General features: G+C 39.7%; 1 protein-coding gene across 1 annotated transcript; it reads right to left on the minus strand.

Moving 5' to 3' along the window:
* Window positions 1-751: 751 nt before the first annotated feature.
* On the minus strand, window positions 752-21286 carry lin28b (lin-28 homolog B (C. elegans)). Its single transcript, XM_067481690.1, has 4 exons — window positions 21026-21286; window positions 20148-20338; window positions 9545-9732; window positions 752-6491 (listed from the first exon to the last, which is right to left on the minus strand). Exons 1-4 carry the CDS (start codon window positions 21033-21035, stop codon window positions 6176-6178), a joined length of 705 nt encoding a protein of 234 aa, XP_067337791.1. The 5' UTR covers window positions 21036-21286; the 3' UTR covers window positions 752-6175.
* Between the last annotated feature and the right edge of the window lie 1928 nt (window positions 21287-23214).

Raw genomic sequence — 23214 nt, forward strand, 5'->3', positions numbered from 1 at the left:
GGATTAGGACTAATTCTATTTTTCAACAAAGATTCTGCTCTCAAAATGGTGGCGACTCTGAACAATCACACTAATCATGCTACCTCCTTTAGTTTGAGATTCAAGAAAGAGAACTGCAGCCAAACAGCTAGAAGCGCAAGTCCCCAAAAGCTTTTGAAATAAACTGCATTTTTTAAATGTAATAATATTTATATAATTTATTAAATACCCTGTAAAATCGTTCCTTTTTAAAAACATGGTTAAAATCAAAGTGACAGGCAGAGCTCTAATGATTTTGAGTTACGTAGGCAAAGCTCTAAAGACATTTCCTGATAAATGTCCCACTGTACTGTAGAGGTTTTGCCATAAATGTGTAGTGTCCTAGCTCAGGCTAATATAATCAATTTTATTAATTTTATTTAAAAAGTCAAGCAAGTGTGTGTGTGTGTGTGTGTGAATGTGTGTGGAAGAGAATTTTAAAATCTGAATTAGGCAGAAAAGAATATCCACACAAGAATTAAACCACTTCAGTGTCTAGTAAGAAATTATACATACTTTAATGCCAATATAATATGTTTATTTTCCAATCAGGTAAAACATTTAAGACATAATTAAAAATCCAATCCAAGATTCACAGAAATAAAAAAGGCAGTATGCTTATATTGGGGCTAAAATAATGAGTGATATGCACATAGAAGAACATTTTTTCCCCCATTCAAAAGCAATCAGTGCTTGGCTCGACGATGTACTCCAGAGATAAAGAGCACAGAAGACTCCCTCTGGCCACGATGTAGAGAGTAAAAACAAAAACATAAGAAATGTGAGGCTATTAGTCAATACGAGGTATCTGCACTTTTAACTGCCTTGGTTTGGATTTCTAGGTCCTATAGAGGTTCGCTGTTCTAGTCGGATTTCATGAACATACATACAATATGAGTCTGACATAATACAGTTCAGTAAAAAAAAAAAAAACACCCTAAGTGATCAATCATCTACCACATTGTTCCTCCAGTCAAGGCAAGTCACAGAGCAGCCGACAAAGGCAACAGCTGAGGTATGTGAACTTGTAGAACATGTAGAAAGTGTGAGAATGACTGCTGAGGTTTCCCTGTATGGGATCATGGCGTAGTACATCCTGGCTGTCTTCAAAGGCATTTGTGTCATTGCTAAGGATAATTCAATCTTTTGGCTTCATTGTGTCGTTTTCAGTTTATGGGTTATTGACATCTTTGGACCTGGTGTGCATGGTTTTATTGTTTATGTCGTTTAAGCTTGTGTACACACTTAAAACACACTTTTTGTTCAATTATATTATTCTAATTAAGTTGCGTTAAGTTGTTGACGATGATAATGAGACAAATTAAAGCAAGCTTAAAGCATCTTACATTTGTTATTTTTAACTTTTCAAATAAACAAAGTTTAAATGCTCCTTTACGTTTTATAAAATATGTAGTCATTTACCTGAATTATCTAAAATATATAGTGCCATCAAGCTTAAAGCAAAAGTTTGACATTTTGGGACTTGCATTTATGCATTTATATTGTATCCCAGCAGCTGCTTAGCTTAGCTTAGCACAAAGGCTAGAAACAGAAGGCAACAGCTTGCATGGCTCTGTTTAGTTCTAGGTTGTGCTTCTCATGTTGTCTCCATACATTTCTCTGGAAGAACTAGGTCCAGAAAAAAACAGCTTCTATTGTTCTATTTCCACAATCCCCAAAAGACTCTTGTAACCATCTGGATGAAAAAAAATATTCCATCCACTTCAAATTATAAATGATTTATTTTTTATTTTTTTTGCTCCTTTCTTTAGGAGCTTCTCTGGACTAACAAAGTAGCTTAACTATTTGTTTTGCTTAGAAAGAGATGCACAACTTGACAAATGGGATAAAAATATTATTAATCATTAAGTCCATAGAAAAATACTTTAGGGAATCCAGAAATATCTTCAGAAAAATGAGGAGCAAACGGCCTGCTGGGTTGTTCTAATGTTTCCGCCTTTTTATTTCTTAACAAACTGAGGGTTTCCTCTGAGGCCAGGTTGTATGTAATTTTCCAGTTTGCTTGGCTCAGTCCAGCCTGTTGGCATCTTTTAGGCAAACTAATAAAAGTGTGCTCAGCTAACCAATATCTTCTTCTTTGAGGATAAGACATGAGAGGGATAGAAAACAAATAAGGCTATTTGCCAAAATGTCAAACTACTCCTTTAAACCGTGGCGGGTTTTGGATATATGGTTTTCACAAAAGAGCATTAAAATCTGCCAAATTAAAAAAATACTTGTATCGAAGTTTCCACAGGCAGTTTCAAGACAACGATTGAATTATCCCTTCAACTCTACACCATTTCGTATGTTAATAAAGATTTAATCAAACATTTTAAAATAAATATTACAATCGTTAACACTGTGTCGTCTGAGCAATCTTTTCTACAATGCCTTCAAACACTACATACTGCCTTATGCAACTTTGTTTTTGTTTTTTTTATGATTTCATGGGTGAGACTCTTTGCTTATCTCGCCCAAGCATGTCTGCATGATGAACATAAGAAAAGTGTGAAAATATTAATAAACATCATTCTATCAATTTGTTATCCTACATGCAGCCTTCACAAACCACGTAATTATTACTAATTTTAGTTGATGATTTGATACGTTTTTTTTGCCTGCGTCAAATACTGAACAAGACAATAAACATGAGATCAATCAGTAGTTACATTGATTGGAAGAAAATATAAAGCTACTAACAATATCACTACATTTTTTTTTTTTTATCGTTGGTCATGTATTTTGTTCGTAACGCTGTGTGTAGCCCCGTCACAACATAGTGATTCTCTCAGCTGAATGTAATACTGCACTCATAGGCAAAACCAATCTTTAATCTCATGAGTTAGTTTTTTAAAAAGTACTGATAACAATATTTATCTTCATAAACATTTTTAGATTAACGTCTATGCAGTATCACCATTAGTACAAAATCTATTCATGTTAATTGTTAACAATGCCACTCTAAGCTACAAATGTAGAAAGGGCATTTTCTCCAAACCACACAATTTCGGATTATCTGAGGCTGTAAAAAAAAAGGCGAACAAAGGCCTTGGAGCCCAAAAAAGAAGAAAATATCTATTTGGTAACAGGGTCCAACAAACATAACAGAGATAGGCACTCTTTGTGTGAAGTACAATCCTATTTTTCTCCAGTAAGCCCATCACATCAAGTGGTTACAAAAACGGTTATGAATAATACTTAAAAATTAAAAACAACAGTCAAATGTCTTTTTTTAAATGTGTTCACGTGGAAATGTAAAATATTGAACTTGTATATAACTATCCCAACAAACTGAGGTAAACGCACTGGCTGTCTGCAGCTAGGTGATGAGTGTATACTGACAGAATAACAGACCAAAACAGAGCAAAACGTCACCCTGGATGTGTGAGATAAACACGCCTGCTCTGAAAAACCTCTGGTAAAACTTTCAAAAAGGGCTTTGATTGTAAGATATATTTGGAGTCACAAGCAATGAGTCATTTCAGAGCTGATTCGTTCGAAATGCCCTGTGACTCTAGTGCGACAAGTGGCCAAAAAAAAAAAAAACTGCACAGGGGGAAGGGGAGAGGGGGGCTGGGAGGAGGTAAGGAGCTTGTGAAGGAACAGTGAATATGAGGTAGGTTTTTGCTGTAAACAAAATAAAAAAAGACGTTTTGCAGTAAGAAAAGAAAGAAACTCATCAAATCTTGAAAGGAAGACCAGGGAGTCTGTGGCAACAGTAGGGAACTTCTCACACAACACTTCAGTACAACAGAAACCTACAGTTAATCATACAAGCTCATCAAAAAAACAACATACAAAACAAAAAGAAATGCACAACTATGTATAACTCAAGAGGTAGTTGCTAATATCAGTACATGAATCGGTTACATACATATCTTCACCATTGCTTAACAGAGTTTGTTGATTAAGTCAGTGGATGATTCCCAAAAGAATAAAATACACTTTTTTTTTGGTTAATTCCCTGAGAACAGTTCATCATCCTGAGAGGAATTGTGTGTAAAATTGTAAAAATACATCATACAAAAAGATGTTGCTTCCATAGAGAGTTGAGCATGGGCTGTGCTCCTTGTGTGGTTTGGTCACTCACTTGTTTTCCTGTCATGCTGCATTGTTGAGATTTGATTTTTAATGCACGCACACATTCAAAAAGCTGTATGTTAAACCAAAAACAAACAAACAAACAAACAGCGTTGCGCTTTCAGGAATAAGTCCCCCTTATTCTGAAAGAGTGCAGATAGCAAGCACTTCAGTAAATCTTTAAATGCCTTCACAAAAATAAAGCCAAACTCTTTGGTATAGAAATATACCAAAAACAAGTTGGTTGTCTAATTAGAGCTTTTAAAAACACACAAGCTAGATAGATAACATCATACAAAGTTATTTGATTTGTCACAACAAGATAGAACTCCAAAGTGACCTGACGTGAACTTTGTGAGGAGTCTACTTCAGATAAGCTCTTTTCACATTCAATATGGTCAGAGAAGAGTCGTTAGGTCACAAATAAGTGCCACTAAAGCCATGCTTGGGATTCAAGTTGTACCAAAAGCAGCACTCTTTCCCTCTCTCTCTCTCTCTATCTCGCTCTCTCTCTCTCTCTCTCTTCGGTGAGTCTGAAGCAGCAGCAGCAGCAGCAGTGATGGCATCTCATCCCAGAGAGGAATGAGTGTTACCTGGCTGGTGCTAACTAGCAAATGGTAGGCACAGATGGAAGAGGAACAGGTGGTTCGATCTTACTCTGACACAACTGGGGGAGCCAAACAGCTCGACGTTTTGTGACAATCATTTCCAAGAGGAACGACTGGTGAGGTATTAGGTGGAGAGCAGCTACGATGATACGGCAATGGTGTGAAAGTAGACCGAAAATAAAAAAGCTTTGTGCTGCGTTAGAGGTGATTGATAACGTGGAGTAAGATCGCAAAAAAAAAAAAGTTTTATTTGTCACGTGTGAAGTTAAATAGAGAGAGAGCTATATACGTTTTCACACAACAAAGTATTCCATGTAATATACAGGGCTAATCATCTAGGTCAGAGCTAATTCCTTATATATGTATTACTTAAAGTTAATAGAAATTTTATTATATCTTGTGACTTTACATATATATTATGACTTATACTATGATATTATTTATAAATTGTAAAATGTTATTTTCAACTAATTATGCAACAACCAAAGAGGTCATTACCATGGATCTAAACTATGATCTAGCTGGATTATATGGTGTGTTTTCTAAGGCATGTCTATTTGTCATAATAGGAAACTGAAAGGTTAAGAATGTTGACTCACACCTGGAGGCGCTCCACAGTCTGACAGCTACGCTTTCTTTCAGAGCATGCACAGCACAACACACACACACACACACACATTCTCAGCTATGCATGTGCATGCAGAACCACACATGCTCACTCTTTGACAATCAGTTGGTCCAGTCTATTTCATGTAAGAGAGGTATGTAGTGGGTGTTTCAAGATTATAGGTAATGTATTTCAGCAGCTCGTCGTCATTTTAAAAGATTCCCTCTGGAATCCGTAAGGTTTTCCTAAAGAGCAAAGAAGAAGCCAAGCTAAAAATCCTATGGGTGTGGATTAGCACTTAGAGGGTCACAAGCTTTTAAAAGTCTTCTCCTAATCCTTCTTCAAATGAGCTACCATGTGTGCTAAAAGGATGCATCATGATGTTTTCAGAATGATTAGGCCTACAGGATATTAATGTGTGGCTTTAAATTGTCGAATTCTGTAAAGGAAATACTATTAAAAATGGCCACAACGAAGGTCCGGGGGGCGGGTGTGGGGGCCGGGGGATTCACACTATGTTGTTTCACTCTTGAGCTGCACTGATTGAAACAAGACAAATAGTCATTGCGTGAAGTCACCATTCCAGCGGTGGTTGCCATAGCTGCACCAGATGACAGCAAGTCAGTCACACACATTCACACACGCCTGTACCCCATTGACCGTTGCCATAGCTGCGCGGGTTAGAAAAAATAAACAGTAAAAACATAAGTAAAGACATTAAGACCTCCCATTTGTTTCACAGGTGTGAGGTAGATGAAGGGGGTGGGGTGGGGAGGGGTGGGCTTCAGGTATCCTTGATTGAAGGGAGACATTGGGGCGGGGGGTTTAGTGGCGAAAGGTTCACCTCTAGTGGCTGTTTTCAGGATTTCTTCCACCTCTGGGTACGTGGGCCGCGGTGTAATTGAGGCTCCTCGGGGGAGGAGGAAGAGCCCTCCAGGGGAGATGAGCCAGAGCGCTCCCCCTCCTCCTCTGGGGGACAGAGGTACGGCCCGGTCCCTGGGCTGGAGGCCGAGGTAGACGCGTGTTGGTCCTGAGAGCCTGAGGCGGGCGCCAGCGCCTTGTGGGGACACTGAGCCACCATGTGCGTGATGCTCTGGCAGTAGTGGCATTTCTTTGGCTGGGGGGGCAGGCCACACTCCTTAGCATGGTGATCCAGACCTCCACAGTTATAACAGCTGCAGAACATGAAGGAAAAAAGTAGAATACACAGGATGATGAGCAAAACAATGTAGACCACATTCATTCTTTGTTTTATTCTTTAGTTTCAATTCTGATTATTTTAATTGGAATTTTGATCAAAATCATTGAATAATTGTACTTTAAATAAAAGACAACGCTACAAAAGAGTGTAATCTTAGTCAGTTCTATACCGGTGGAGCTGAAATACCTGCTCTAACCTGAATTTACCACTAGATGGGGGTATGACACACGCTATTGCTCTGGCTCACAGGCGTGTGGCACTCTGTGGCATGCCAACAAAACACTGGGTTATTACACTTGACAAGAAGAACAAGGGCGCTGAAAGAGCAGCAGTTAAAACTGTAAAGGCACGGCTGGCCGAGATTTTACCCTGTCAGGATCCCCTAAATGTTTTGCCTTCATTTGTGCTAAAAGAAGTTGCCAAACAAACTCATGTCAACTTCACAGAGAAGGTGAGAGCAAAAGATGCACATCATTGGAAAATAATGTTCCATTATACAGATTGAAAATGTGTATATTGTTTCGATTTGCCAGTTTACACGCAAAACAAATAAATGTACATAAGTGTGTCAGCCAACTGCTACAACGTAATGAAAATAATTTTTTTCTTCAGTCTTTCTTCAGAACAAGGAAGCATTTAGTGCTTAAATATTAAATGCCAATCAAATGAAGTAATATCAGTGGTTTAAACAAATACATTTAATGAGTATGTATTTATGTTTCCTACCAATCAGTGTTCATTCATGTCAAAAATTACGTTTTACACATATATGTTGTATAAAATTATAAATTTGTATTTCTTTGTTAAATTAATTTAAAATGCAGAGGTAGCCATAAAACCCATTAAGATATCTAAGAATTACCATCGGTTTAAAATATTTGCTAAATTACGATTTCATTAAAAGTGTAGATGTGATAAAAATAAAATGATGTCATTAATGATGGAAAGCTGTTTGATTTCAGCTTGAAATTAGACAAAGTTCAGGATTTACAGAAAACAGAATCGATTCACATAGGCTTTTAAATTCTCATTAACCACGAGACATGTGCAATAACGAAACACACAGACGTGTTTGTGCATGTTTGCTCTGTAGTTTAAAAATCAAGTGACTAATTGATATCTAAATGATGTGGGTAATACCACATTATTTATATAAGGGAAGCCTTGGTGCAGGATGCTCATTTTTGAGGAATTCTTTTTGGTTTTTTGGCAAAATGAGCCCTTAAACAATCCAGAAAATCCAGCACAATTTGGTTAATGTTCTCTGCCAACCAGCCACAAAGACCTTGCTCGTCTACCAATGTGCATCTCCACAAGAGATTTAATTTTCAACAAGAGTCTACATGGACCACCTTGAGACAGCTGTGATCTCATGAGTACTTGTACTGGAAATGGACTACACAATGGCTGGTTGCATAATAAAGTGGCCAGCAGGGGTCAGAGCAGCTTAACTGCCACAGGAGACACGGTTTTCATAAAGACCCAGATGACATCACAGAGATCTACCTGCCATTTCTGAATCTAATACCACCTTGCTACCACCTCAGTAGAAGACAGAGACACTTGACCTAACACTGAATCAATTATTCCAAATTAACTGAATTATTAAGCTGTGTAAAACAATAAGGGAGACTTTTTTCTACAGATCGTGTTTGCTCCTTTCCAGCAAACACCTTCTAACACCATAAAAAAACCTCCGTGGCACAGGGTTACGCCACTGAAGCAGGAACATAATTAGTAGCAGGACTGGAGTTTCAAATAAAAAAAATGTAGCCTCGTAGTCATGTGATGGCTTCCTATAGCAGATACAAGCACACGGATGGGCTCTGCCTGGCCGGGTTTGCTATACATCAAATGAAGGCATTCTCTGACAGCAGGAGGACAGGGAACACTGCAGCCCACTCTGCGTAAACCGCCAGGCATTTTCAAGGAGCTCCATATGGCTTGTTCTGACAGATTTGAGCAAAGCACCCTTCAGGATTTTACTAAGGACAAAACAATTGATTGAGCTACTGCCGCGCAGAGATGCATATAAGCCAAATCCATTCCAGTGCTAACACCATCTCTAATGTAAAAGCTGGCAAATTGATTTAAAATAGTGGCTATGGCAGGCAAAGTGCTCTATTCAATTCCTTATTATGGTTCACAATAACCATAGCAACAGGCATGTACTCGGGCAGATTGAATAGGTTCAATCTATAATATCAGCCCACTCAGAAATAGCTCACTGCGGTGCGATGTACATATAACATACAGATGAGTGACAAATTAAAGGAGAAAACCCAACATGGTGCTTCCTAGTAAGGTGTTAGACTACCACATGGTGCCAGAACAGTTTCAATGCACCTTGGCATTGATTCTACAAGTGTGTGGAAATCTACTCTAAGGGTGAAACACCATTCTTCCTACTAGATATTCCCGCCTTTGTCGGTCCAAATTCTCAACTGGCAAACAATTCCCATCATTTTCATACTAACCAAACCATTTAGTCCCATCACGATGACAACATTTCATCACAGAACAAAGGTGTGCACTCAGAACAACCTTGTATTGATTTGCAGTGACCCGTCCCTCTATGGGGATGCAAGCAGATCCAAACCGTGACCCCAACAGAGCCACCAAATGCCCCCACTGTATGGGTCAAGCATTCAGGCCCTTTAACGTTGTCTCGGTGTTCGCTACATGTACAATCACCCACCCGTTGAAAATATGGTGAAGGATGAAAAAAGCGATATGGCCAGATGAGTCATTCTTCACCATATTCTCGACGAGTGGGAGTGCACACGTGTGGCATACATCAAAAGAACACCATACTTTATGATGGTTTTTCTCTCATCTGTCACCTGCCTGTATGTCTCCTCCTACTATAGCAAAGCCCTGCTGCTACCAACTGACCACAAAGCTTGTTCTACATAGTTGTGAGATGTGAATGCATGCATTCTAATTATTACACTCCTGCAGACAAAGAACACAGAAAAATCATGACTTTTACTTTATTTCCATGATTCTTAATTTGATGATACTCACCGGTCTCCCTTTGGTTTGCGTTTCTGGAGTGGAACCTTCCCTTTGGGTCTCCTCTCGCTGCCAGCGCAGGGTCCCCCACCAGGTCCGGTCACCCGCAGGGACTCCAAGCCCTTGGAGGACTTCTTATAGGTGAACTCCACCTGCTCACCCTCCTTTAAACTGCGGAAGCCCTCCATTACCAGTTTGCTCTGTGGGGAGACAAAAGCAATTATCCATCTCAAAGTGGAAGATTCTTTGAAAGGAAAAATGCCTACGATACACAGGGGGCTGCATTGAAGTCATATGTAGTCATTATTATTATTATTATTACTTTGTAAGTTAATGCTTTATGTTTACTGTCACAGCACATATTTACTATGCAACTGATTAATGACAAGATAAAAGCTGATCAGCCAAAATAATTTCTCCAGCTGGTGAACAGGGGTCAGCCCCTTACACAACACCTGGCGATTTTTGGCACTAACTCACTAACTTTTTTCCCTTAATAACTCCTGTACACTACAATCCACTGCAACATTAAAACCAGCAGATGGAATTAATGTTGTGGCTGACTGGTATAAAAATGATAGTGATGTATATCTATCACGATCACCATTCTGATTTTAAAAGTAGTACAATTTAATGCAACACAGGCATAAGAAAATGTACCTCAGCCACTTAAATTGTTTTAGACTTCCACGTGTCCCCAGATGTTTAATCTTTCGAGAGCCCATTAACCACAATTCCACAATGTCATTTTTATAGGCTTTTAATACACAATGGCATTGGGATGTATTTTACCGTGACTGCTGGGTATTTTTTAACCTCATATAAGGCACTAAGCTCTGAGTATTGCACGGTCTTCAACATGTGAGTGAAAGGTACAGTTACGCTTTATCGGGTCCTTTTTAAATGAAAAGAGTCAATTCGATGCATTTGTTCTTCTTCTTTCATGAACAGCATAAATCTCAGCATTATTGTTCTCATAAACGTCAAACAGTTGCCAGAGATATTATCAGGTGTGTGTGTGTGTGTGTGTGCGTGTGTGTGCGTGTGAACAAACAGCCATCTAATCCAACACTCCAAAGACCTGTCACAGGAGAATCAACACTTATTAACACCAGGAAGTTTACTGTGAGGCTCTGTCTACACTGGTTCACCATAAACACAGTATTGTATTGTCTGTATGTGGTGTGCACCATCTGCCTTGACAGTAGGCACAGAGCGTCCCTGCTATATGCTATACTGCCTTTATCTACCTTTTGCACCACTTCCTATTCCCTCTGCAGTGAGAAAAGACATGAGTGTTGCACCCTTGCAATCATTTTCTCTCAACACACCCACCATCCGTCTTATCTACACGATCGGAATTATTGACTTAATTATTACATAACCACTGGACAATGATTTATTTCTTGTTGATCGGGTAGAACGGACAGCAGATAGACGCTGTATCTATGACCTTCATCAATCGCAGCAAGCCCCGTGGATCTCGGCGTAGGTAAAACACACACCCACATGAGCACGCAGTGTGCAGAGCAAACCTACTACACACAGTACTATACATCAAGGCCTATAAATACCACACAGTCTATCTGTAAATTCAGCGCCTGCTGTAGGGACAGATGTGTAGGAGACAGAGGAAGAGAAATGAACACACTATTACAAGAACTCTATAGAGGAAGGAGAGATAATGTGCTCTGCAGCATTTTTTTCTATAACACCCGTGTCATATCATCCTCATCAACAGGAAGTTAAAGGTGCTCTATAAGTTTTTTCTTTTTCTATATGTAAATTAATATGTGGGAAACAGTGAAAAATATATAAAACTGTAGAAGAGGGAAAATGTGGATTAATTACAAAGTAGGAAATAAGTTTGAACTCAGATGAATATCTATCTGACTATGAATTACATAGTAACATACAAAAATAAAAGTTGAATATTACAATAAAATAGGAAAAACTTAGAGGGAGAAAAAAAGAGTGCAAAAAGAACTTTCTGTGCTTCTGGGTGAAAAAAACTGCTAAAAACAAATTTGAAAATAGTTTAAACTATTTTTTACAATAAAAACCTCTAACATTAAAACCCTATTTAATATAAATTCTTTAAAAAGGAGTTATATGGTGTTTTCAAAATTAAAAAAATGTGTTTACATTTATTAGTACCCATTTAAAAACTCAGTTACCAGGTAGTCTGACTGACATCTTCTAACACAAAATTATTCAAATTTCTTTCTAAATAAAATTTTAATGACAGTTCAATAAAACCAACTATCATCAGACTGTGTAAATATAAATTGGGCAAATACCTTTGAAATCTAAAAGCTTGTAAGGATATTATTTAAAACTAGAAATGTCTATTGGGGACATAAAATACATACACTTTACTGAAAAAGAGACAAGGACATATATTCACCTTGTTTTAATAAATTGTAAAGTAATGAGAATTGTTAGAATGTGTGTGTTTTTTTTTATTAAGACACACTTTTTTAGTTTACTGCCCAAAAAACATACACACAGAACAGGTGTGTACCTTTTTCCAGACTTCTTGAAGCTACTCCTTGATTACACACATTAAAAAATACATTTCCACAATTACTAAGAAAGGAAAATCAGAGCCAATAAAATATTTAACACAAGTAAATAAAAAAATAATTCATTGGGTTCTCTCTCAGATACCCTTCCCTTTTTCTCCCTGCAGTTAGTGAGGGCTACAGCCAAGGCCACTTGGCGTCTCGTCGATCACTGATGGACGACTCATCCATTTTGGGTGTTCGGATATTGGATTTGGCTTTGAGGAAAAGACAGGGATCAGGGGATGGAAATGAGTGAAAGCAAAGATTTTGCACAGCAGATGTAAGCGGGGAAATGAAACACAAGGGATGATGAGGTGAGTCGCAAACCGAGCTTGCAGCTTCATGCAACAAATAAGGGTCGATCACAAGTGGCTGTGCTGCAAAACAACTAATTCTGAGAGTTGGATCAATAATTTATGAATGTATCATCATAAACTGCCATGACATGTAAACACTAAAATCTGGCTTTCTTTTATTTATAAATAACAACACTGATAAACCTAAAGCAGTGTGAAACATGCACATTCAAATTAAAGCACCAACTGATTTTAAGATTACCATTATAAAACCATTGCATTCACTTAAAGGCATTCCTGCAGCAATTATCAGTAGAGATAAATAAATAAATACATACATAGAAATGTGCACCCATCCCCCACAAACACAATCTAATGACGAATAATCTTCAGCTGGTCTCTAGACCATTTGGTGCATGAGCCCTTCCTCTTCCTCTCCTGTCTTCAATCCACAGGCGGCTTGTCTCTCCAGGTCAAAGTTGAATAGTTTGTCTCAGCATCCTACGCCCTCTTCAACCCCCTCAATGCCCACAATGCACCAGTGAGGAAACCACACAACCTCTTTTGTTCTGTAGAAATGCAGGAAAACACATACACAGCTCTCCTCCATATTGGACCTGGTATCACACACATGCCTTCTTGATTGCTGCTTGCAACAGCTCAGTCTCCACAATTGCATTTAATAAAAAGTAGTATGTGCATTTACAAATGTGTGTATGCATGGTGTGTGGAAAAAAAACATCGCTAATCTGAACCTGTAACCAAAGCCCTCTCCTCTCGAGTGACCTGGCGGGTGTTCTGACCCGTTTCAGTTTACGCACAGAGGTCAGGAAAGGGCACGGCCAGGGAGAGGGAACGAGCGAACATCAGAGAAAGAGAGTGAGAGCACAAAATGGAGGAGTGGCCTGAAGCAGGGGGGTGGTGGATGAGGGACTTTAGAGGAGTGGGAAGGGGGTTGATGGAAATGCCTCTAGCGCATTTGGTTCAGCTCCAGTGGAGGAGCAACTCCTGATCAGTGGTTGGACTTAGGGGCAGCTCAGAAACAAACCCTCCATTTGATCAGGTGCTCCACAGGTCAGTAGCAGAAATGTGGGTGTCAGTGGTACGAACATCCCAAAAACCACCCCCTGCCCGACTCGAGGACCACACCAGCTATTAGTGCTTTAACTCCACCGGCAGGTACTGTGACACTGTAAAAAACTGAAGAAACTAATCCAACAAAATGGATACCAACATACTCTAAAATGGCACGATTATGCCTACAAGCTTCCTTATATGTAATAAATATCTTCCTATCTCTACACGTGTGTGACTGTGTGTGTTTGTGTGTGTGTGTGCGTGTGTGTGGGAAGGAGCCAGCGATCAATACGAACTTCACCATCCTGGATAGAAATAGCCTTCCTTTTCATCAGCCGGGTCCTCGTCATCGCCAGGCCCAGCAATCAATACAGGAAGCTGTAATGTGAGGGGATAGGGAAGCAGAGAGAGGAGACCCACCATCCTACACCAGCCTGTGTCTCTCTCTCTCTGTCTCTCTCTCGCCGTGGCAACCACTGGCTATGGAATGGCTAATTACGGGATGCTTTAAATCAGAGGTGGCCCACGCAGAGCCACGCACCGGATCATGCTCGTATTAGGCATAAAGGGGGTGTGTAAGGGAGAGTGTGACGGACATGGCAGTCACCATGTGGCGTGGTGCCATTAAGTAGCTTTTTACACACAGGAAATCCTAAATGGACAAAGCTGGGCCAGATCAGCTCTGATGGACATAACCCAACAGGACGCATATAAACCAAAGAAGAAAGAGGAGAGAGAGAGAGAGAGAATGAGAGAAAGCTGGATGAAGGGGAAACACACACACACACACACACACACACACACACACACACACACACACACACACACACACACACACACAAATGCTGGTCAAAACCACCAACAGAGCCACTCTTATGATGCTGACACCCCAGCCCTCCTCAACGCGTTGTCATTAGTGGCCCTGACCCTTGAACCCTGCCCAACCCCCATCAAACATTTAAAAGCCTTCGTACTTCCCCTGCCTCAAATTAACAACATCCAACACCCCCGATTATGACTGGGGCAAATATTTGATCTTGGAGAGGAAGCATTAGATCATCTTGCTACTTTTATCAGCAGAAGAGAGGAAATGAACCTCGCTGAGGTGACTGGTGATAAAGCACACTGCCTGCTAATAACTGTACCCATTCAAAACAGAACCATTCCTGCAACGCATGTGGGGTTTTTATTTACATATATACACTGGAAAAATTTCAAGATTTATCACATATTTTGCCACTATATAATATACTTTTACCAAATTATATTGTGGAGTATTAAATTAATACTATTAGTTAATTGATTTTGTTGACTGGTGATTTGCAAAGGGAAAAAAAACAGCAGCTTCTCCAGACAATCTCAATCGTTTTGAGTGTTTTTTTTATTCTTTTTATCTTGTGTGTGTTTGACACTGAACACAACCTACAGGATATTGGTTATTAGCTGATTTTCGTAATTATGTCATTGATATTAGGAGATTAATGTATGCAAGTCATGGTTTCAAATGTTTTCATTAATATTACTTATCTTATCTTTACACAAAATCTTCTCATTTTGGAATCTAATTCATAGTCAAAATATGTTTCTTTCTTTAAAAAAACTTATAATACATGAAATGAATATAGAATCTCAATTTCAAAGCTATTATCAAACCGTTTCAAATGCTGACTGAAGAGATTTCTCCAAAAGTAAACAAAAATTTAATCAGTTAACAAACAAAACCAGTTAATGTTACACATGCGTTGAAATTTCCTATAGATCTGTCTGTACTTTAAAAATGTATTTGTATGTTTTAAAGATGAAATGACTGAATAAGTGATGAATAAGGTTTTTTATTATTATTATTCTAGTTAGCTTTCATAGTTTCTATTGATTATTTGTCGTTAGTGATCTTTTTGCGTTTAGCAGCTAAGTTAACACTGCAACTCTGACTCATTTTAGCTTTCAGATTTTTTTTATTTCTTTTTAAAGGCTCCTAAAAGGTTCCTATTTTAGGCATCCTGCAGCTTGCCAATGATAAAATATCAATATTAATTAATTAGACAACCAACAGTAAACTAATCTTCTAGTAGTTTTATTCAACCCTCATTCCTTACTTATCTTTTTTTTTTTACCAAAAAACACCAAACCTTTGTGTGGGTACAGCTCTTCGTATATTTATTTATTTGATGCTTTTCTTTGTGACATATAACAGTACATTTCTGGTCAAATAAAAGAAAGAATTTGTCATCAGGAAGTCTAATAAGTAACGCTGGGCATTTCTGACTATTTTCTATAGCTAAGAAATGAAATAATCTTTCAAGTGCAGGAAAAATTAATCTTTGCAAAAACTGTTGTATTAAGTACTCTTTACATTTGCCTTGTTTAAGATTTTTGTTGAATGCTTGAGCCTATGATTTTTCTTTAATTAAATAAAATGAATTAAAGGTCACAAATACAAACTTTATATCAACTTTTACCCACATGACCAGCTGAGCTGGACTCAGCAAGCGCTCTCTTTGTATTTCAGGTGAACTGCGAACTTCTTTTGGCCCTGCTCTGTTTTCTACTCCACCACCTTTTCCAATTATATCTCTGTAGCTGTATGTGGCCAGCTCCTCAAACGGAAGTCACATGACTAGTCTTTCTTCTTCTTTTGCATTTTTTGATGTGCAGTAAAGAAGGGTGGGTTGGTAAAGAGAAGGAGGGTGGGGATAGTGTGGCTGCAGGAGAAACAAAGCCTGATACTGGCTATCTGGAGGCAGAGATGGGTGGGGCCTGCATGCCAAACGGTGACACGGACCAGAGGTTAATCTCACTAGGGGCCCACTTTAACCTCACGACACACAACACGCACACACTAACTTGTGGAAGTGCACGCACACACACATTCAAAATATAAAACATCTCAAAATGGTTCACATGTAGACATTAACAACTTGGCAGTTAAGAGCAGAAAGTAAAAACCACACACACACACACACACACACACACAAACACACACACACACAGGGGCTCCAATAATTGAACACACACTTTGGAGGTTTCAGGAGAATAGCAGTAGCAGCAGCAGCAGCAGCAGCAGCAAACTGTTCAACATTTCAAACTGATTACCGACAAAGGGCAAGCAACCCCCCACCTCACCGCCACACACCCTTTCACCCCACCCAATCCTCCTGCCGTTTTGTCTTTAAAGAAATTCCTCTTTTTAAAGAAAGCCTGAGGAGAGAGCACCTCCCCATGTCCCAGCAGGAACTGACACACATGCACATACACAGTTACACACAGAAAAACACAATCGGTCCAGGTAGTGAAGGAGCTGACAAAACAGAGATAATAAAATGGCCAGTGTGTACAGTCACTAAGCAGAGTGGTAGAGTGGGTGAAGAAGCTTAATCACTCCGTCTCTTTCTCTCTCTCTAACACACACACACCTTCTAAAAGGAAGTGATCAGATAGGAGCACTGATGAAGAGGCCTCCCAGGAAGAGAACTCGTGGTCGGGCGGGGACTGACTGGTGACTCAAACACACACACACACGCACGCACACACACACACACACACACACTCTCTCTCTCTCTCACCCACCCTCTCTTGCCTCCTGCTCCTCCACTCACTTGTCTTTTTCCAACCTTTCACTCATGTTTTCCTCCTAAGCCACCACTAGCACACCCACCATCACCCCTCACCCACACTTATTTTTCCCACATCCCTCCACTTTCCCTCTCCTAGGAAAACTCCCCCCCCCCCCGACCTTCCTCCTTTCCTCATGCTCCCTCTTCACCACCTCATCCTTCTTATTCCTGCCTCTCTCTCATCATGTATTTAGGGTTGACATACAGGAATGAATCTGCAACCTTCCCACTGTTATTTATTTATTTATTTATTTATTTTTTGCATTAACTAATAAAAGTCTGATTACAAATGTTGATTCTGTTGCAAATCAGTTCAGATTCTCTTGTGTACAGCTGCAAAAACTGGTTGATTCACTGGTTGATCATAATCAACAATAAACTAATCACTGACTATTTTCATATTTAAACATTACATTTTTGTTATTGTTCAAGCACAAATGCTAAACCTTTGTTGGTCTCTGCTTCTAAATTTTTGGAATTAGAAGAATTTTCTTAGCCATCTAAATTTGTTGGAAAAATACTAAAAGCTATTTAATATATCCCCTTGGGCTTTGGGGAATTAGAATAACAATGATAACTTCAGTAATTTTTTTCCCTATGTTCTGACATTTTATGAGCAAATTAAAACAGTTGATTAACAAATAGCAATAAGTTGCATCCCCACGTATAGGGCTGAAATATTCATACTTTCATAATTCTTACTTTCCAATTACATCTACATTTTCAAACACTGTAGTCCAATTTGCAAATATTATAAATATGTCTGAATGGCTCCAGGTTTTCTGCAGAGAGACACAGAGGGAGGAACAGTCAGACAAAATGAATGACTGATTTAATGAGAGTCTACAGATGAAGGGAATGGCGGTTGTTTTGCATTCAATATGACAACGCGCTTATGAATGCATATTGTCTGCTCTTTGTGCTGAATGGCAGTTGTGTTATTGTAAACACGTAGCTAGAAAAACTGGAGGGAATGCACTAAGGTAAACATACAATTTAGTGTATACATGTCAATTAATCTATATGGTAGTTTCATAATAATTAGCATTTTGTGAAATACACTGTAAAAATGAAGCCACTTGCACATTGTTGAAGAAAATCATCATCTACAGCAGAAACTGACAGTTGCCCAGTGCAACCTCATATCTACACCTTTATGATCAAAATACTGACATCCTTTAAAACAGCATTCCCACAGAGGGCTACAAGACATCAGCCTGCCCAATAGTTTCCAAAATGCTGAGACACACAGTGTTTATTTGACTCATGCTCAGCTCTTTAGGTTCCTTCCCTCTTGCTGCCCTGATTCACTACTAAAACATCTCTGGCCAGCAGGGAAATCAGGAGCCGGGAGTATGCAGATATAGATGCAGTGCATTTAGTCCATACAGCCACAATATGAAAGTATTAATCAAAAACTCATAATGCAATGCCATGACATGTAAGTTTCAAAAAATCCACTTGATTGCGCACAAAGGCTGACAGAAAATTAAATGTACATTAATTTGTGTACACATGATCGTGCAAATCGGTGCCATATAGCAAAGATATATATGTTTAAACATATTTCACTCAAAAAAGTGAACATTTTATTACCAGATTCCCTGCAGCATTGTCATTGTTCTGTATCGTTTTTAAATCGTCCATGAATAAAGTATAATAACTAACTAATCATTACTAATAAATAAATAACGTTAGCATTGTTCAGCTTAATAGCAAATCTATAATGAAGAAGCTTTACAAATCCCAGCTGAAGAAGAATTCCTAATAAATTATTTAATTTTGAAAATGTGGTGCAATGAATGCCACAAAACCGCAGAGCAATGTAAAACACAGCAGCATTCAAAACCTAATTTCCCTCTGCAAACTGACCCACTGTGTACAACACACAGGTACAGCAAATGGGCTGAAAACATTTTTTTTTTCTGCAAATCAAGCCAAACTCAGTGCAACTTTTTAAAAAACACTTGTACAATCAAAGCTATTTATCTCCAACCAGAAAGGGCTGGTGAGAAAATAAAGGAAAGCCTCTATATTTCAATGCTCTTAGTTTGCTGCAATGATTGCAGCCATCTTTCTTTTTAGACACCGCTACATCACTGCTGACATCTGACCCCTAAAATGCCCTCCACCCTACCCCCTTCCCACCAGTTCAGCACAACATCCTGTGAGTCCACAATAAAGTCACCTTTAGGAAAGGGTGTCAAATGAAACGGTGAAAATGCCTCTCTTCATCCTCCATCGTTCCCACTTTAAAGCCAATTTACAGGACCGTAAAAAGGGCGGTTTAACGGGGGAGAGAGGAGCTCAGGGAAGGGAGGACGCCACTGCTCTTTGTTTGCTGCAGAATAAGTCGAAAACAAGGCCTTTGAAATGAACTCTCTGTACAATCAATCAACAGTATATACTGTGGAAATCAGGTCAGGCTCCACATCACAATGGTCAGTGTAAATGTTAAAGCGTGTTTGTGTTTCAATAAACTGGATGGTAACGTTTCACATTCATCAAACAAACAAAAGCAAGGGGGAAAACGCAGCCTCCCCAAAACAGGACCCAGTGCGAGTGAGCTCAGTTTGAATTTTTAAAAACATGCTTTCCGACATGTTGGCTGGCTGGAGATCAGGCCAGGCTCTGCTGCCCATTAGGAGCAAGTGTGAAACTAACCGTGTCATAGCCACACGACATTTCTTCCTTTTCCTTTACAATGCGGGGGGAAGCAATGGGAGGGGGGGCACTGGATGCATGTGGTTCGAGGAGGAAACTTATAGTGTTTTTTCAAGCCCATGGACAACGTGTGATTACACCGTAACAAGCTGGGCAACGCAAAACATCCGGATGATAGGCTACAATGTAACTACCGACTGAAGGGGCCTGCGGCTATCAAGACGTTATTCCAAGAGACAGTTTAATTGCTGGAAAGGGAAATAAAACCAATTAATCAATCGTCGTGTTGCACATTTATATGTAAAGAACCAAAGCCCGATGCGCACTGCATCATCACATAGCAGATGTTCATTCCTCTGTGGTTTGTGTTTATTTTATTTTTTTATCGTCAACTTACTTGGTGGACGAAAACATCGAAAGGGGGATCGACGGGGCTCCCTTCGCTGCTGGTCATTGAGATAAACCCGAAGCCCATCCGGACGTTGAACCATTTGCAGATGCCCGATCCCGACAGGATCTGAGGTCGAGTCCGGTCCTCCTGCTCGGTGGACTTGGCGGGGTCTTCTCCGCCACCTTTACCCGGCCCTCCTGAAACACGGGCGCACACAAGAAGCAAGTTAGAACATTTTAGCTTCGGGGATGCACCACGGGACGGCTGTTCCCCTGACCGCCTACCGGATAGTATAGGTTTTATGGAGTTTGTTGCGTAAAAAAAAACTTTAAGAAACGTGGGGGGAATCCCCCTCCACTTGCATATACAGGCTATGCGAAGTTCAAGGCCGGTAGAAATTTCCTACTCTTCTACAATCGCGATCCCATAAGCGATCAGGGGGCGCGTGGTGCTGTGATCCCGTGTGCATCAAGACAAACATTCCCCCCCCCTCCAAAAAAGTTGTTTGTTACTCTATGACAGATGACTGCCTGTGATTCGTGCACAGGCATGCTCAGTCGGTGGAACTTGTGGAGGATTTTTTTTCTATCGTGCATCTACAGCCCGCTCCTGTTAGGGACTTGTAGGCTATATGATCCAAAAGGCAGGTGTACACATGGTTCCTCGAGCTTTACTAGTGGACAGAATAGCATAAACGCTGTAACAACGCATAGAATTAATGCAGCGAAACATGCTTACATATGGAGCTCGGCAGGGGCGGTTCAGATCTCTTTTTACGGTTTGGAACAATAATCACGTTGCACCTTGCCCCCGCCCTCCTCGCGCGAGCAGATAGAGGGGGAAAAAAACTAAGAGCAGAAAATAGAAAATAATTGGAGAATAACCTTCGGCCATGTTTCCCCGCGGACCCTCTGCGCCCAAGTTGCAATAGAGAAGCTTCCTCTGCGAAAACGGGCTGCGGTAGTCACCATTAATCCGACATCCTCGATCCCATCGGTCACCAATTTAGCTCGCATGGTACGGCGTGCTTTCTGCCTTTTGATATTTTTGTCATGTCTCTCTCTCTCTTCCCTTCAATCCCTTCCTCACTCACACCACCTCTGTACTGCTCTCCCTCTCCCCCTTTCTCTCGCTGCCTCTCTCTCTCTCTCTCTCTCTCTCTCTCTCTCCCTCCTTCGCTCTCATTCGCTCTCGAGCTGGCTGTGCCCGTTCCCGTAGTGAGAACACGTGACTTTGTCAATTACGTGCTTTCTTACTGCTAATTTTTTTTTTTTAGCACTGTGATTCAAGGGAGGAGAGGGATCGGACTCGCAACCATCGGGAGCAGCCACCCTCTTGTTTGTATTTTAAAACATATTCACTGGGGCAGTAATAGACTATAACAGAGTACAGTGTACTGCATGTACAGTCTACTGCATCATTAGGGTTTGCTATAGGCACATAAGGCTATTATGCAATGAGATTTGATTACATGGAATTAAATTAGTTTTTTTATGAACCGTGTGGAGTAATTGGGTGACCATAGTAACAGAAAAAAAGAAGTAAAACATGACAATAATGATCATGCAATTAGAAAAGCAAATGATAAAATAAAATAAAACATGAGTGAAGGGAATCTACATTGGCTGACAGGTTGGTTTCTAGGCCGTTTTTTTTTTTTAGAAGAGTTCTGCATTGAAAAGTGTGTAAACATGAGCATGCAGATCTGGTGTGTGTGTGCTCTGTGTTGTGTTTCAGTAAACTGGAACAAACAATGAGTACATCTAATCTGCATAATAAACAATGTTTCAGTTCCTTGGTTAGTTCCCTGTTATGAAAAACACTTTTTAGCACATAGATAAGGTGGGGTTTTTTAAATTATTGTTCACCTTTGTACATACAAGCACTTCCTCACAAACATATACAGTACATATAATGATTTAAAAGGTGTGTTAACTTACAAATAGTTAAGCATACGGCCATGTAACATTTGTCTATATGTGTTAACTTTTTATTACCTCAGACTTTCACCGAGACCTATAAAGATTGGGCTTTTTTAAAGCATGGTTTTAAATTTCAGTTGAACAAACCCATCTCTTTGTCACAGAAATAACAACCAAACATGCAGCCTGACCAGACATGATTTCCTTTTACCTAAAACCAAGAATAACTTGTAAACAACACAGAATTAAGCAAAGTGGTAATTTTCTTTGCCTTCCATGCGTGGACATGTTGTTTTTGAGCTCATGTTCCTAACATACGACCAGTTACCTCCCAGCATCATAGTGGGCACCGGAGGAGAAGCTGAACTCACGGCTTTGGAATGCGACTAGAAAACCCAGGAAAACAAACCTGAAAACCGATGTGTTTAGTTCAATCTTCACTTTGCGTTGGAAAATCAATCCTCAGGTTTCCACAGATTTTGCAGTAGCATTAAATGTTAACTGTGTCAAATATAATAATGATTAAAGGCAGAAAGCTCAAAGTTAAGGTAAGTTAATAAGATTAAAATTCTGCAAATATATATAATAAACAATAAACCTTAAATAAAGCATAGTTTAGCTTTCTTTGAGTGAACTTTCATCTCAAGCTAGCAACATAACCTGTGTGAGTTTGACCTTATTAATTCTAATTAATTCAATTAAAATGTTTATCTGAAATACAGAAAGGAAAATTATAATCAAGTTGGTTCAACCTCCACAACAAGGCTTACTGCATATTCATGTTACATACTGTACTGTATTTACCGACGTGAAACAAACACTGTAGAGAAGAACTCAAAACCACACAGCCAAATGATAACAACAAGCCCGAAGACATTGAGAAATGTCCCAGCTAATCTCAAATCTATCCTGGCGGTGGGCCGTTTCTCGAGGGGGTTATTCGTGGGTATGAGGAAAGTGGAAAAACACGTTGGGAGTAATGAAACAACAACAAGCCCATCTCCACCCACACGAGCTAAAGAGCCCACCCTCCGGAATTCACAAGCTTTGCCCCCACCCCCAATCCATCCACCCCAGCCCCCCGCGCAAAGGCCTGTTTTTGAAGATGCTTGTAAAGGAGGCCTCCGCAGTGGCCATTAGAATTACTGTTT

Source organism: Channa argus, chromosome 17 (genome assembly GCF_033026475.1).
Source record: "Channa argus isolate prfri chromosome 17, Channa argus male v1.0, whole genome shotgun sequence".
Lineage (NCBI taxonomy): Eukaryota > Metazoa > Chordata > Actinopteri > Anabantiformes > Channidae > Channa > Channa argus.

What these genes read in the sequence shown, in the direction of transcription:
- lin28b (XM_067481690.1), bottom strand. An exon ending in TCGATGTTTTCGTCCACCAA is followed by an intron (nt 9,733 to 20,147) that starts GTAAGTTGACGA and finishes GTCTCCCCACAG; the next exon opens with AGCAAACTGGTAATGGAGGG. An exon ending in CGCAAACCAAAGGGAGACCG is followed by an intron (nt 6,492 to 9,544) that starts GTGAGTATCATC and finishes CATGTTCTGCAG; the next exon opens with CTGTTATAACTGTGGAGGTC.